The sequence below is a fragment of the Schistocerca nitens genome, chromosome 2, assembly GCF_023898315.1.
Source record: "Schistocerca nitens isolate TAMUIC-IGC-003100 chromosome 2, iqSchNite1.1, whole genome shotgun sequence".
Classification (NCBI taxonomy): domain Eukaryota; kingdom Metazoa; phylum Arthropoda; class Insecta; order Orthoptera; family Acrididae; genus Schistocerca; species Schistocerca nitens.
Genome location: NC_064615.1, coordinates 270,442,030 through 270,456,938, shown reverse-complemented (window position 1 = coordinate 270,456,938; position 14,909 = coordinate 270,442,030). Strand labels below are relative to the sequence as shown.

Genomic DNA, 14,909 nt, shown 5'->3' with positions numbered 1-14,909 from the left:
TTTTCATTCTTTACACAAACATGATTCGACACGTGTAAGTCATCTTCCGAAGATCTTATTTTATTTCTGTAAAATATGTCGATACATGTTCGTATAAGGAACAAAAAAATCGAAAATCATTCTTTTGGTTTCCTCGAAATACATAATTTAAAACAATAGAATAAAAAGGAACATCCTCTGACACTATATATTTCTCAACTGATTTGCTCTATCTGTTTGTATGGATCCACCATCTCTAACTCAGAGATAAACACATTTTGCCTCGCAGAGGTCGGTAGTAGGCACAATTGATTGTCAAGCGCAGCGAGCGCTAAGTGAGTATATGTGACAGCAGTCTGGGCGTAGCCGTCGGTGAGTGCGCTTATCGCGGTTGTAATGGCGCGGAAAGTATCCCGTGATATATCGGAAGAGAGTGCCCCACCGTCAACGCTTCACTCTCGGTAAAACATAACACCAAATCGTGACAAGTAGTGTTATCGACGAAAGTTCAAAAAAGTTTATGGAGCGTGAAAATCGGCGTTCGCGTCAACCGCGCGGGCCACACATTGGTTTGCAATGAGAATTGTTTGTGCTAATTAATACTACAGCGTGTGATGACATATCAAAGTACTGACCTGTGTCGAGATTAACCGTAACTAGAAGTGTAAGACGAAACTAGTGTCTGCCTCACATTGTCTCTAATCACAATACATCGCTCAAATAGTGTAAAATATCTTGATGTTGATTACTGCAAAAACCCCTCTCGGTTGTATTTGACATTGTTGAGCAGCATCATTCTGAATGAAAACAGCTCACAAAACAGCTAAACCCGATCATCACTTATCTGTTAGGTAACGGTTACATAAAAATAGGAACTTGGTTGCTGTTCGGTTATTTAACAACCGACGAAATTTTATCGGCAGTGTTTCGTTTTCTGTCGCAGCAATTCATTAAGTCATTTGAAGCGCCCTATTCCGAATGTTTTCTGAAATGAACATACTAACGTACATTGTTATTTTTTTCATGTACTATTCTATACATTGTCAGGTCTACACATGTACAGCAGTTAGTAAACACTACTACACGTTCACGTCCAAGCATTCTCGTACACATCGCATTACACCTGTTGTGCAGTTCACAACAAATGTTCGAATATCCTACCGTTAACTTCAGTGCGTTCGTGTGCTTGTGTGAGTGCCTCTGAAAGTTCTCTGATGGGATCAGCAGTGTCCATGATGCAACCAAGCAGTTCATTTCGCGAGTTCACCTTTCATATGATCGTAGTTTAATGGCACGAAGACACCCCTGGCAAAGAGGCTGAAAGCAACCAGCTAGGTTTCGCCAGATAAAACGTCAAAGGGATTGAGTGGGCAAAACATATATCTGGAGTGGGCAAAACATATATCTGCGCACCATTAGCCCAAAAATAAACGTACATTTAATGTGTTCTACTTCGGAAACCATTCGGGAGTAGGATATAAATCCATACGAAGTGTCTTGCCTAATGCCGGCCGCGGTGGTCTCGCGGTTCTAGGCGCGCAGTCCGGAGCCGTGGGACTGCTACGGTCGCAGGTTCGAATCCTGCCTCGGGCATGGATGTGTGTGATGTCCTTAGGTTAGTTAGATTTAAGTAGTTCTAAGTTCTAGGGGACTGATAACCACAGCAGTTGAGTCCCATAGTGCTCAGAGCCATTTGAACCATGTTCCTCAATACTGACCATTTCTCCTGGAACACCCGGTATGCCACATTTCAGTAAGTGCTCCCTGGCCTGCACATGTCTGCAGTCACATACATCTCGTCTTGTACATACCCTCTGTCATCATCTTCCTGCATCAGTCATTTCTTGCACCGTAGAAGTTGGGTCTGTAACAGGGACGTGATTGCTACGTTTGGATGTTTCCCATATTATCTTCCTTTCCTAACTTGCGTCCAAGTTCTCTGGCGCTTAATAAGTCTTCGATATATAGGACTTTAGTTTGAGGTGGTCTGTGGCTATGAGAACCTCACATTTTCAAATATTGGACGCCTTCATGATCTCTTGTGTCACTTACAAAGGAAACTCCCCATCGCAACCCCCTTCCGCCCTCCCTCAGATTTAGTGGCAAGAGGGCCAAGTGCACAGACCGACAAAAACTGAACACAGATCAAGCATGAAAACAGGAAGAAGGTGTACTGAACTGTGAAAAAAGAGCAAAACAGAAACAGTACACGGCTGAAGGACAAAAAGTGCAATAGAGAGAAGGCTAAAAGAGCAATGGCGTCGTGGTCAAGTGGTCACAGTGTTGGGCTGTCAAGCGGGCGAGCCGTGTTCAAACCTCTCTCCTGCGGAAAACTATTTTTCTTTTTCAGTGCCCGCTGTAATCAAATTTATGTCTGTGTCGCAGTGTAACGTCCTTCTGCAACAGCGAGGTGTAAGGAGGGGACCTATAAAGACAGATGATTCTGCACAACTACTTTATTAGCAGCCGAAAGAAAGTGGATTTCGAATGGGAACAGCAAACGTATGATGTCAAGGCGACAAGTCAACCGAATTCTCCACCAGAAAACACGTCTGGTGTGTCATACACTACATTAGTGACAGTGTGTGTGAGATATGATAGGAATCTCTTACCAACACACCTAATTGCACGCCTGGTGAGTGAGTGGGATCTGCCTCCTTGCCCGATTTAGGTGTTCGTATGAAAGTGAATGTGTTCACACCCAAAGAAATGTAAACATAGTAGTTTGTCACACAACCCGCAACAAATGAACGCAACAGTTTCACAGCCACACAGGTTCTCTGTGCCGTCTCAGAACATGTTTTTAACGTTTTTGAAGTCTCGACTCTTGATTTCCTTTGTTGTAACGTAGTTCACACCCTTTTATTTGTTGTTTTCATTTCTGTGAGACGTCTATATGCTATCTCGCCTGCTCTCATTATTTATGACGTTTACTTGCGACGGTTACCAAGTGACTCATGTTCTATAACCACTGTATAGTATGACAACTGCGAAGACTGAAAGCGGGCGAACATTTCAATGACCAAACGGAGGGTTCATAATGTCGTGGAAAAACTAAATGGCACGAGGAATTTTCGAACTCAGCTCGCCTGCTCCAAAGTCCAACACCGTGCCCACTTAACCACGACGCCATGGTTATTCATATGCGCTCAATATTACACATTTGGACCGTTCACTGTTTCTATTTTATTTCTTTTTTTCACAGTTCAGTACACCTTCTTCCTGCTTTCATGTTTGACCTGTGTTCAGTTTTTGATGGGCTATCCAATGGGCTATCTTAGCACTAAATCTGAGGGGGCTACGATGGGGAGTTTCGTCTGTTAGTTGCCAGTTTCAAAAAGTTAGATATGCAATGCAGGTTAAGCGCTGCTACTAACGTGTGTCTAATTTAGTTGGTATTGAGTGTAGCTGAAGCCACCTGTTGCCTCAGGAACGACAACCACGACGATGAGGTTGCGATCTTGATCGATGAGAAAGGTGTCACTGGAAGAATGGCGTGAGTAATGACGTGTTCGGTGGGAGCGTTGCGACTGTCCGATGCGCAACGACACCGGGCAGAACGATTGAGGCGAGGGCTGCTGCGGTGATGGATGGCGGCTGTCCGTCGCGACAGGGCGCATCTGTCGGCCCGGCGTGTGGCTGCAGACTCCCGCGTGGGAGCGGACGGACCTGCTCCCGGCTGACAAACGACCAGCAGAGCTGAGCGAAGGCAAGCATCGCGGCTCCAGCGGGTGGGGACAGTCAAGAGGAGAACGAGACAGAGCCGCGTGGCGGGCAGCATAGGCCGCAGGGGCCGGTCCTGGGCACGGTAGCACGGCGATGGGTGGTGGCAACAGTGTTGCTGTCAGCATTGCTGCGATGAGGCTGCAACACGCAGCAATATTTCTATGTGGCCAGGCAGTACTCCTGATGGAATAGGCGGTTTCAGGTACGAGGGGCGTTCAATAACTAACGCAACACTTTTTTCTGATAGCAGGTTAGTTTTATTCAGGATTCCAAGATCTATATTATTCTCTACTCTTTTCGACACAAAATCCTATTTTTCAATGTAATCTCCGTTCAATGCGACGTATTTATGCCACCTTACTTGGAGGGCTTGTATGCTCGGTCCTGGTTGCTGCTACAATGACCTCCCCATCATCCGCGAAATAACTTGCCCCCCTTCTAACAGCCGTGTACCGCAAGTCTCTAGATGAACGGAAGGTTCCAAATGATTGGAAAAGAGCACAGGTAGTTCCAGTTTTCAAGAAGGGTCGTCTAGCAGATGCGCAAAACTATAGGCCTATATCTCTGACATCGATCTGTTGTAGAATTTTAGAACATGTTTTTTGCTCGCGTATCATATCATTTCTGGAAACAGAGAATCTACTCTGTAGGAATCAACATGGATACCGGAAACAGCGATCGTGTGAGACTCAACTCGCTTTATTTGTTCACGAGACCCAGAAAATATTAGATACAGGCTCCCAGGTAGATGCCATTTTCCTTGACTTCCGGAAGGCGTTCGACACAGTTCCGCGCTGACGCCTGATAAAGTAAGAGCCTACGGAATATCAGACCAGCTGTGTGGCTGGATTGAAGAGTTTTTAGCAAACAGAACACAGCATGTTGTTCTGAATGTAGAGACGTCTACATACGTTAAAGTAACCTCTGGCGTGCCACAGGGGAGTGTTATGGGACCATTGCTTTTCACAATGTATATAAATGGCCTAGTAGATAGTGTCGGAAGTTCCATGCGGCTTTTCGCGGATGATGCTGTAGTATACAGAGAAGTTGCAGCATTAGAAAATTGCAGCGAAATGCAGGAGGATCTGCAGCGGATAGGCACTTGGTGCAGGGAGTTGCAACCGACCCTTAACATAGACAAATGTAATGTACTGAGAATACATAAAAAGAATGATCCTTCATTGTATGATTATATGATAGCTTAACAAACACTGGTAGCAGTTACTTCTGTAAAATATCTGGGAGTATGCGTGCGGAACGATTTGAAGTGGAATGATCATATAAAATTAACTGTTGGTAAGGCGGGTGCCAGGTTGAGATTCATTGGGAGAGCTCTTAGAAAATGTAGTCCATCAACAAATGAGGTGGCTTACAATACACTCGTTCGACCTATACTTGAGTATTGCTCACCAGTGTGGATCCGTACCAGGTCGGGTTGACGTAGGAGGGAGAGAAGATCCAAAGAAGAGCGGCGCGTTTCGTCACAGGGTTATTTGGTAAGCGTGATAGCGTTACGGAGATGTTTAGCAAACTCAAGTGGCAGACTCTGCTAGAGAGGCGCTCTGCATCACGGTGTAGCTCTGCATCACGGTGTAGCTTCCTGTCCAGGTTTCGAGAGGGTGCGTTTCTGGATGAGGTATCGAATATATTGCTTCCCCCTACTTATACATCCCGAGGAGATCACGAATGTAAAATTAGAGAGATTCGAGCGCGCACGGAGGCTTTCCTGCAGTCGTTCTTCCCGCGAACCATACGCGACTGGAACAGGAAAGGGAGGTAATGACAGTGGCTTGTAAAGTGCCCTCCGCCACACACCGTTGGGTGGCTTGCGGAGCATAAATGTAGATGTAGATCCACGTACTGCTTCCTGCAGAGTGCATCCTTCGTTGGGCCAAACATGTGGAAACTGGAAGCTGCGAGATACGGCCGGGCTGTAGGGTGGGTGAGGAAGAATAGTCCATTGACTATTCTTTTGTGAGCTCCTCTCGGATGCTTAGACTTGCGTGAGGCCTTGCGCAGTCATGGAGAAGAAGAATTTTGTTTACATTTTTGTGGTGACGAGCACGCTGAAGTCGTCTCTTCGATTTCCTGAGGGTAGCGCAATACACTTCAGAGCTGGTTGTTGCACCATGAGGGAGGACATCGAACAGAATGACCCCTTAAAGAGTACCAGAAGACCGTCGCCATGACTTTATCGGCTGAGGGGGTGGCTTCGAACTTTTTCTTCGGAGGAGAGATGGTGTGACGCCACTCCAACGATTGCCGTTTTGCTTCCAGTTCGAAGTGATGAACTCTTGTTTAACAGCTTGTGCCGATGTTCGACAAAAATTGTCACGATCAGCTTTGTAACGTGCAAGCAAATTCTTCACAGATCGTCCTTCGTTGTTCTTTATGGTCTTCTGTTCGGGTTCGAGGAATCCAGTGGGCACACACCTGTGGACGAGTGTGTCAGCACTACCAACAGATGTCCAGTTGAGAAGCGAGGAGTTTCGATTGTGATCCGTCAATCACCTCGAATGAGAGTCTCGCCATGTTCCAACATTGCACGAGTAATGTCTATGTGCGGCCTGCCGGGCTGCGGGAGATCGGCGAGGTCTCCGCGACATTGTTGCGATGACAATCGCCTCGCCCAAGACTCGCCGAGCTTTTGTTCACTTCCGGGTCTCCGTAGACATTCTGCAAGCGTCTACAAATATCTGCGAGGCTCTGGTTTTCCGCCAAATGAATCTCCATGCAGCTCTCTGCTTGGAACGCATTTCCATTACAGACGCCATTTTGAAGGTTACGCATAGCGTCGCCAGCTATCGGTACTTCATGAAGCTATAGGGACTGAAGCGGGAATATTTAGAAATTTTTCAACCGAAATTGTCCGAGAAAACAATACGAGGGTTGGAATGTAAATAGTGTCAACTATTTATTCACAACCGATACAAAAGAGTTACATGTTTGCACCTGTTATTGTCCGTCAAAGTAGTCACCAGCGTTGTGTAGAACCCGTTACCAGCAATGTGGAGGGCGTAGTATACCGCTAGCATGTTCTGTTGATGGTGCGAATGAAGCGGCCTACTGCCTGTCGAATCTCAGGAACAGTTCTGAAGCGACTGCCACGGAGTGGTTCCTTCATCTTTGGAATCAAATCAAAGTCACAAAGACTTAAGTCCGGGGAGTATGGTGGATGGTACAGTACCTCCCAGTCCCATCAACCGAACAGAGCAGCCACAGCTTGCGCTGTATGCGCCCGCGCATTGTCGTGCAAAATGATGGGTGGGTTGCGCAGAAAGTATAGGCGCTTCTTTCACAAAGCTGGTCGCAGGTGATGCTCCAAAACGAACAGTAGTTCGACTTAAGTCCTTGTGACTTTGATTTGATTCCGAAGATAAGGAACCACTTCGTGTCATTCGCTTCAGAACTGTTCCAGAGGTTCGACAGGCCGCTCCATTCGCACCATCAACAGAACAGGCTCTGCTAACGGTATACTACGCCTTCCACATCGCTGGGAACGGGTTCTACACAATGCTGGTGACTATTTTGGAGGACAATAACAGGTGCAAACATGTAATTCTTTTGTATCCGTTGTGAACAAATAGTTGCCACTATTTAAGTTCCAACCCTCGTATGTTGCATTACTTATTCAACGCCCCTCAAATTTGCCACGTTATGGCCAATGTGCTGCTGACTGTCCACCAGGGTGGAGAATATTTCGTACTGCCTCTGTCATAGTTTGTAAATGCTTCCCTCTGTCTCTCCGTAGCTGCTTCTTTCCCACGTCGACAGCACCACAGTGCTGAGCGGCGAAACAATATTATTTCGCTTCAGTTCGTATGCTGCCACGTTAACGTTTGAGCAGTCCATTTGTTTGTTGCCTGCAAGAATGTAGAAATGGCAAATAAATTTGATACGTAGCTACATCTATGGTCAGAGCTCTAGAAGATGGAAATGAGTACACAGGATGATTCCGTGACGACGCTTCAAACTTTCAGTGTTGATAGAGAAGGGTTAATGTATCAATTTGAGGTAAGTGGCCCTGGTCCGGAAATGACCAAGTCCAAAGTCATACGCGAAAACCGTTCTGATGCTTCTGACAGTGGATCTCTTCTACTGCAAGCTCTTTGCTGTCCATATTTTGGGAGGAGGTAGTGTGGATCAAAAAAAGAGGACTGTCCAGTGAACATGGGCTCTAAACTACGAGGGCTATTAATTCATTAAGATGTGATCCATCGCGAAATGGAAATCAGAGCGAAAAGCCGATGAAGCTTTGCACAGCTGTATTGTCTGCAGTAAGCCCGTGGATCGCGTCACGTCGCTGTTTTCAGTTCTGAGCGCACAGCAAGGACGTAAAGACACCCCGAGAATAATATCCCCCGCCACGTATGCGCGCCTGCTCAGAGGTGTCATGCAGCCCGGTTAACGTAACGTAAGTGTCGTGCGTTTCCTCCTTCATGACAATTCTCGCCCGCACACTGCATGAGCAATGAAGACGCTCTGCACCGCTTTAGATGGGAAGTGTTTGATCAGCTTCAATACAGTCCGGAACTGCAGACCAGCGTAGAGAATTGGCGAAAAGAGCAGGCAGCTGCCTTCTGTGACGCGGGTATTGCAAAGCTGTACGATACTACGACAAATGTCTTCGTCGGGCCGGGAGGTAGCTGGGAGATGTAGCTAAGTGCTGCAAATAAAACATTTTTGATTTTCGCTGATTCCATTTCCCGACCGATTGGATCGTAACAAACGAATAACCTTCGTACATACCTCAAGAGCTGTGAGCACTTGTTCAGTAGAAGAAATGTATTTTGACACTCCTAAAGATGATCGGCTGGTTGATTTGTGGAAGGGGACCAAACAGCGAGGTCATCGGTCCCATAGGCTTAGGGAAGCATGGAGAAGGAAGTCGACCGTGCCCTCTCAAAGGAACCATCCCGGCATTTGCCTGAAGCGATTTACGTAAATCACGGAAAACGTAAATCAGGATGGCCGGACCCGGGTGTGAACGTCGTCCTCACGAATGCGAGTCCAGTGTGCTAACCACTGCGCCACCTCGCTCGGTTCTGCAAAGATGAACAAGTGCTCACACTTCTCATGACATGCATTTTAGAGTCCACCCTTACCAGACAATTTTTTCTTGTTTTGGTCCACACTACCTCCTCCCTGCATATGGAAAGTAAGCTTGCAGTATAAGACGTCCACTGTCAGAGGCATCAAAACTAGATCGTTTCCGGACCGTCGTCTCTCACTTCTCCATCACCTCTGAAAGTTTGTAACATTGGCCGGCCGGTGTGGCCGAGCGGTTCTAGGCGCTACAGTCTGGAAATGCGAAACCGCTACGGTCGCAGGTTCGAATCCTGCCTCGGGCATGGATGTGTGTGATGTCCTCAGGTTAGCTGGGTTTAAGTAGTTCTAAGTTCTAGGGGATTGATGACCTCAGATGTTAAGTCCCATAGTGCTCAGAGCCATTTGAACCATTTGAATTTGTAACATTATCATGGAATCACCCTGCTTACAAAGCAGCAAGCTCTTTGCTACCGTCCTAAAGCTGTCATAATGTTTTGGCTCGTCAGTTTACACTTTGCAAGAAAGGGCTGACAAAAGATAAAAACAGCACACGAATAAACTCCTTAGTGCAATGCAGCAAACGAATTTCCCTAACAGTTCTCCCCGTTTACTTCTTTCCACATGCTGGCTGTACAGTAATTTGAACCGACAACGCTCTGACGTGAGTGGACAGAATGAGTTGTAGGTACTTTGGAATTTACAGCTTTATCACGCGTCATCGCGAATGACGTGTGCTTGAGGAGATGTTTAGCTCTCGAAGTGGTTAGCTGTGGAGTGCGTTCCGACTCGAGCAGCTCTCGAGCGCCAGGCGAACGATAAGTGGAGGGAGACGAGGGCTGGCTGAGTGTGCGTTATCTGGAGTGGGAGGGGGAGAGAGAGCATCACACGGAACGCGGAGATGCGGCCAGCGCGGCGGAAGTTGCAGCCAGGCTGCCAGGCGGAGATCCGGGAGCAGCACAATGACAGGACACACTCGCTCGGACTGTGGCGTCGCGGAATATGCCGCCTCTGTCAGCTGGAAAACACCCAGCGCTCGCAACTGGGACCAATCGGTCGGGCAAAGTATTTGACAGCACGCCTTGTAATCTGGTACAGTGGCTCCCAGACTGTCGCTTTTTGCCAGTTTTTCACGGTCATTTTGGCAAATGCTGGTCCCGTTCCCGATCTGCGGCTCACAAAATATGATACCCAAGCAGTTAAAACACGATGTTGTGCTCTTCAGCCCAGAGACTGGTTTGATTCAGCTCTCCATGCTACTCTACCCCGTGCAAGCCTCTTCACCTTAGAATAACTACTGCAACTTACATCCTTCTGAATCTGCTTTGTGTCTTCATCTCTTGGTCTCCCTGTACGATTTTAACCCTCCACGCTTCCCTCCAGTACCAAATTGGTGATACCTTGATGCCTCAGAACGTGTCCTACCAACCGGTCCCTTCTTCTTGTCAGGTTCTGCCACAGACTCCTCTTCTCCCCAATTCTATTCAATGCCTCCTCATTAGTTATGTGATCTACCCATCTAATCTTCAGCATTCTTCTGTAGCACCACATTTCGAAAGCTTCTATTCTCTTCTTGTCTAAACTATTTATCGTCCACGTTTCACTTCCATACATGGCTACACTCCATACAAATACTTTCAGAACGGACTTCCTGACACTTAAATCTATACTCGATGTTAACAAATTTCACTTCGTCAGAAACGCTTTTCTTGCCCTAGTCTGTTTATATTTTATATCCTCTCTACTCCGACCATTGTCAGTTATTTTTCTCTCCAAATAACAAAGCTCATTTACTACAGTAAGTGTCTCATTTCCTAATACCCTCAGCATCACCTCATTTAATTCGACTACATTCCATTATCGTCCTTTAGCTTTTGTTGATGTTTTTCTTACATTCTCCTTTCAAGACACGATAACGCAGAAAAATTAAAACATTCGCAGACAGATAATGCACACGTGTTTCTTTCGTAAAGTGAACTGAAGACTGTCCCGTCAGGAAACCCATCCGGCCACAAAGATAAAATAAATTTTCCAAATCATGAAAGTAGCGGACTCGAATGGTGAGATAACTGCCAGTAAAGAGGAGGATCAAAAGTACTTATTTCTAAAAATTATAAGTTGTTGAAAGCTTCCTCTACCTGTACTAGTATGTAAAACTGATGTTTGTGCACCTGTCTACAAGTAACGCGGATAAGCATTTATTTCTAACAACTAACACCTATCCAGGAAAAGTAAATTCTGTCGGGTTTGTTATGGCAGTGCACCCAAGTTGTTGAGAAATACGCACGGTATAAAGTTATTGAAAGAATAGATAGTCGTTCAAAATACGAATCATTTTCTAAGGGTACGGGGATCCAGCATAGACACATTATTTAAACAAGAGAGAAATTTTTATTGCTATAGGTCCCTCACTACTCGACTGTTGAACAAGAGCACAAACGGCTGGACCTACTGCCTTTCTCAAAGAAGCTACATTGCAAGTGGAGCATACTTTCACGAAGTTGTCGCTATTCACGACACTTTTTTGAACGGGAGCTGAACTCATTGTAAGACTGTCAGAGATAATCTTCCGCCTGTCACAAAAAAAATCCAGCTAGTTCAGTCAGGGGTAAAACAAGTGATGCTGCGCGGTCTAGGCCGCCTTGTCGCCTTGTCACGGTCCGTGCGGCTCCCCCCGTCGGAGGTTCAGAGTCCTCCCTCTTATTTCCCATAAGACCTTACCACAAATTAAAAAAATGATAATCTTTCCATCTAATATTCATAGAATCATCAGAACACAAATCCACGTGGTATCACCGCAGTTTATTATTCTGACTGCGTGCAAGAAATTGGACAGAGAGTTTCCAAAGGACTGTCTCTGTTACTCGGCGCTGGTCCACCCATCCACCGTGGCATGGCTCGCCCGCCCACAGGTAAAGTAGTAAACGAAAAGTTGCGAGAATGTGTGTGGGAAGTTTTCCCTCGAGCTACCTGTCCTCAGCCCAATGAACGCTGAAAAAAGCTGTTACCCATCGCTAGAAGAGCTTAATGCAGCCCGTAACAATGCCATCCGATGGATAAACAAGAGTTTGCATCCCAGATGGAATAATGAAAAATTTTCTCATGACGTTGAAATTCTGTTACTGGCAAAAAGGAAGGCTGTACGCTAGGATTGTAAGCAACATATAAGTAAACAACAAACTGGGTGCATCATTTGTTAAATGATTCTCGCTAAAGTAACACCAGGTCATCACCACCAGCGCTCCAGACTTCCCCAAAAACTGCGGTTTTCAGCCCCAAGCATCAGTGTTTATCCTTCATGTTTCTGTATGTCCTCTGTCCATCTTGTGTGTGATCGTCTCGATCGCTTCTTGTTCCTTGGAATACAGCAAAGAACCTCTTCAGTCCGCATACAATCCATTCACCTGGCCACAAGTCCTGCCTATCTCCATTTCACGTTCATATCATAATTATGTATTCTACTCCACTTCTTCTCCAAGGGAATGGTACATTCACTCAGTGGACACTGCATTTGCACGTGCATAACGCTTCTTTAACTATGGTACAGAAATATTTACACTATTCTGCATATTTCAATAGGCTTGCAGCACCACTGAAAAACTTGAGTGACAAGCCCCAGATTTGCGAATCTCACAATAAGCTGGAAGGTATTCTTGTGGCATACCCTTTTTACTGTGTACGGGAGTAAAACAAACGCAAGTTATTTTTTTAGGCCTAAATAAGAAATATGTATAATAATTTACACAGATAAAAAGAGAGAGAAATTTGTAAGTGTAGATTCTATAGAATATGAATTTTAGCGATAGGGAGTCTATTCTGAAGATTGTCTGAGAGTAGCCTGGTGCAGATATGTAACATGGGTCTTAGACAGTTCAGACACGAAGAGACAAGACGCCTCTCAAATGCATTAGAGCCAGTAAGTAATGAGGAGTTACTGAATACAATTGCAGAACAAAGTAATTTACGGCACAATTTGAGTAAAAGACGGGATCGGTTCATAAGACATGTGCTCAGGCTTGAAGAAATCAGCAATTTGGTAACGGAGGTAAGAGTGTGGGGTGGGGGTTAATAATTGTACAAGGAGACCAAGGTTTGATTTCAATAAGCAGGTTGCACTAGTTATGCGGGAATGAGGGGCCTGCACAGGATAGATTGGCGTGGAGAGGTGCATCAAACCAGTCCTACGAGTGAAGACCACAACCACTAAACGATATCAGCTGAAGATTACCCCATATTTGTAGACGGACAATAAGAAACATACTGCATCGCAGAAAGCGGTGTTTTTGTAAACCAAATTCTATATCCAAACATTGAAAAATTCGGCAGACCCTCTAACTTCATGTTTTTAAATTTCATCAGCTTTTGTGTGTGTTACGCGGTGAGTCGTCCGTGACCAAGTAGCTTAGCTCTACATGGAAGTCGATGCAAAACTAAAATGAAGAAATAAGAAAGTACCCGTGTGTCACGCGCACGACATTTACTCGCAGAGTAGAGATATCGCTGGCTCCGCGGTCGGCCGCTGCTGGGAAGGCTTCTGTCAATAGCGGGCTGTGGCAAGAAGCGGCAGATGGGGGCCGACGTGACAGCATTCGCCGCCGACACGGGCGTCGTTACGCACCGCAAAAAGCGGTAGGAAGCGATTTGCCGACCGCAGGCACCGCGTGACGTCACGGCGAGGCATGTTCGCGGCCAGGCGAGGCGTCCCCCCTCCCCCCGCCAGTCTGCGGTCGCCGCCGTTTACTGCGGACATCGGTGTTTCCGCTGTTTGCTATCGCTTCTGAGCTGACCAAGCAAGGCGCTGCCGTGCTCAACGTTTTTATCTCTCGTCCTTCTCACAAGACACGATGCCCACTGCTTTTCTGTAGGACGCACTGCCTATGCTGTTCGACACAGTTACTGTACAGATCTCCTTACCCCCTCTCTGGCTATCTCTTTCTCCTCACCTCTCTGCCCACTTCCTCCTACCCCCCCCCCCCCCCTGCCCACCCCTTCCTCTGTCCGTTTTCTCTCTAATTCCGCCTCCCACTCGTTCTGTTCTTCCTCCCTCCCCCTGTACATCTACTCCTCCTCCTCCCCATCTCTCTATGTCCCCTTCTGTCCCAGACCATCTCCTCCTCTCCTCCTCTCTCTCAGCCCATCTCCCTCTCTCTCTCTCTGTCCGTTTCCTCCTCCCTTCTCTGTCTGTCCCCTCCTGATGCCATCTCTCCCTGTTTGTGCCCTTCTGACTCCCACTCTCCGTCCATCCCCTTTTCTACCCATTTCCAACCTTGCCCAGTCATATCCATCCACACATATTGCCCCTGCAATACAGGGACGATAAACATGCGAATACTCCTGCCACATGCTGAGCTTAAAAGTCGTCTTGTTGCCCCTGTCGTCTAACATGATATGCAAAGTAGACCAACACAACACACCTGTTGTGCAGGGCAGCCTACATATCGTGGGCTGGAAAACCGTTTGTTGCCTCTGACGTGTAGGTTAAGCTGCAGTGCAGGTCAATAAAGCAGCTTGATACTATTCCCATACAAAATACCTGTCATACAGGGCTGCCTTACAGCAGCTGCTGAAAGAACATATCTGCTCGTATCTCCATTCCTGTTGGAGCTAGGGGGTTATAAACCCCAAAGTGCTGATACTCGTCGAGTTTTGTCTGCAGATTTCGTTGAAATCGATTGAGAGATTTAGGAGGAGAGCCCATACATACATCATACACTACTCGTTCCATCTCTCTCTCTCTCTCTCTCTCTCTCTCTCTCTCTCTCTCTCTTTTGACAAGCCACCTTACAGTGTAGTGCAGAGAGTAATTAGCGTACTACTGTTACTCCCTGCTTTTCCTGTTCCAGTCATGTATGATCCACAGAAAGTACGATTACTGGTGAGCCTCTGTGTGTTTACCATCATGGTCTTTTCATGAAAAATATGTGGGAGGAACCAATGTATTGGTTGACTCTTCTAGGAAAGTACACTCTTGCAACTTTAACAGTAAACCATACCACGATACAGAACACCTCTCTTGGAGTGGTTGCTGCTGGAGTTGGCTGTGAACCTTTAACTAAATGCACTGCTCTTTTCTGGACCTTCTCTACTGCCTCTATCAACCCTACCTGGTATGGATCCCACACTAATGAGCGATATTCAAGTATTTGTTAAATGAGTGT

The 14,909-nt window shown here is 46.4% G+C and overlaps 1 protein-coding gene across 1 annotated transcript in view; it reads right to left on the bottom strand.

Annotated features, from left to right (window-relative positions):
• LOC126234979 (frizzled-4) overlaps nucleotides 1-14,909 on the bottom strand; it is a 460,147-nt gene that overhangs the window by 360,776 nt on the left and 84,462 nt on the right. The window contains exon 2 of the mRNA XM_049943718.1: nucleotides 3,405-3,843. Coding sequence (XP_049799675.1) covers nucleotides 3,405-3,843 — 439 coding nt within the window. The remainder of the gene's footprint in view (nucleotides 1-3,404; nucleotides 3,844-14,909) is intronic.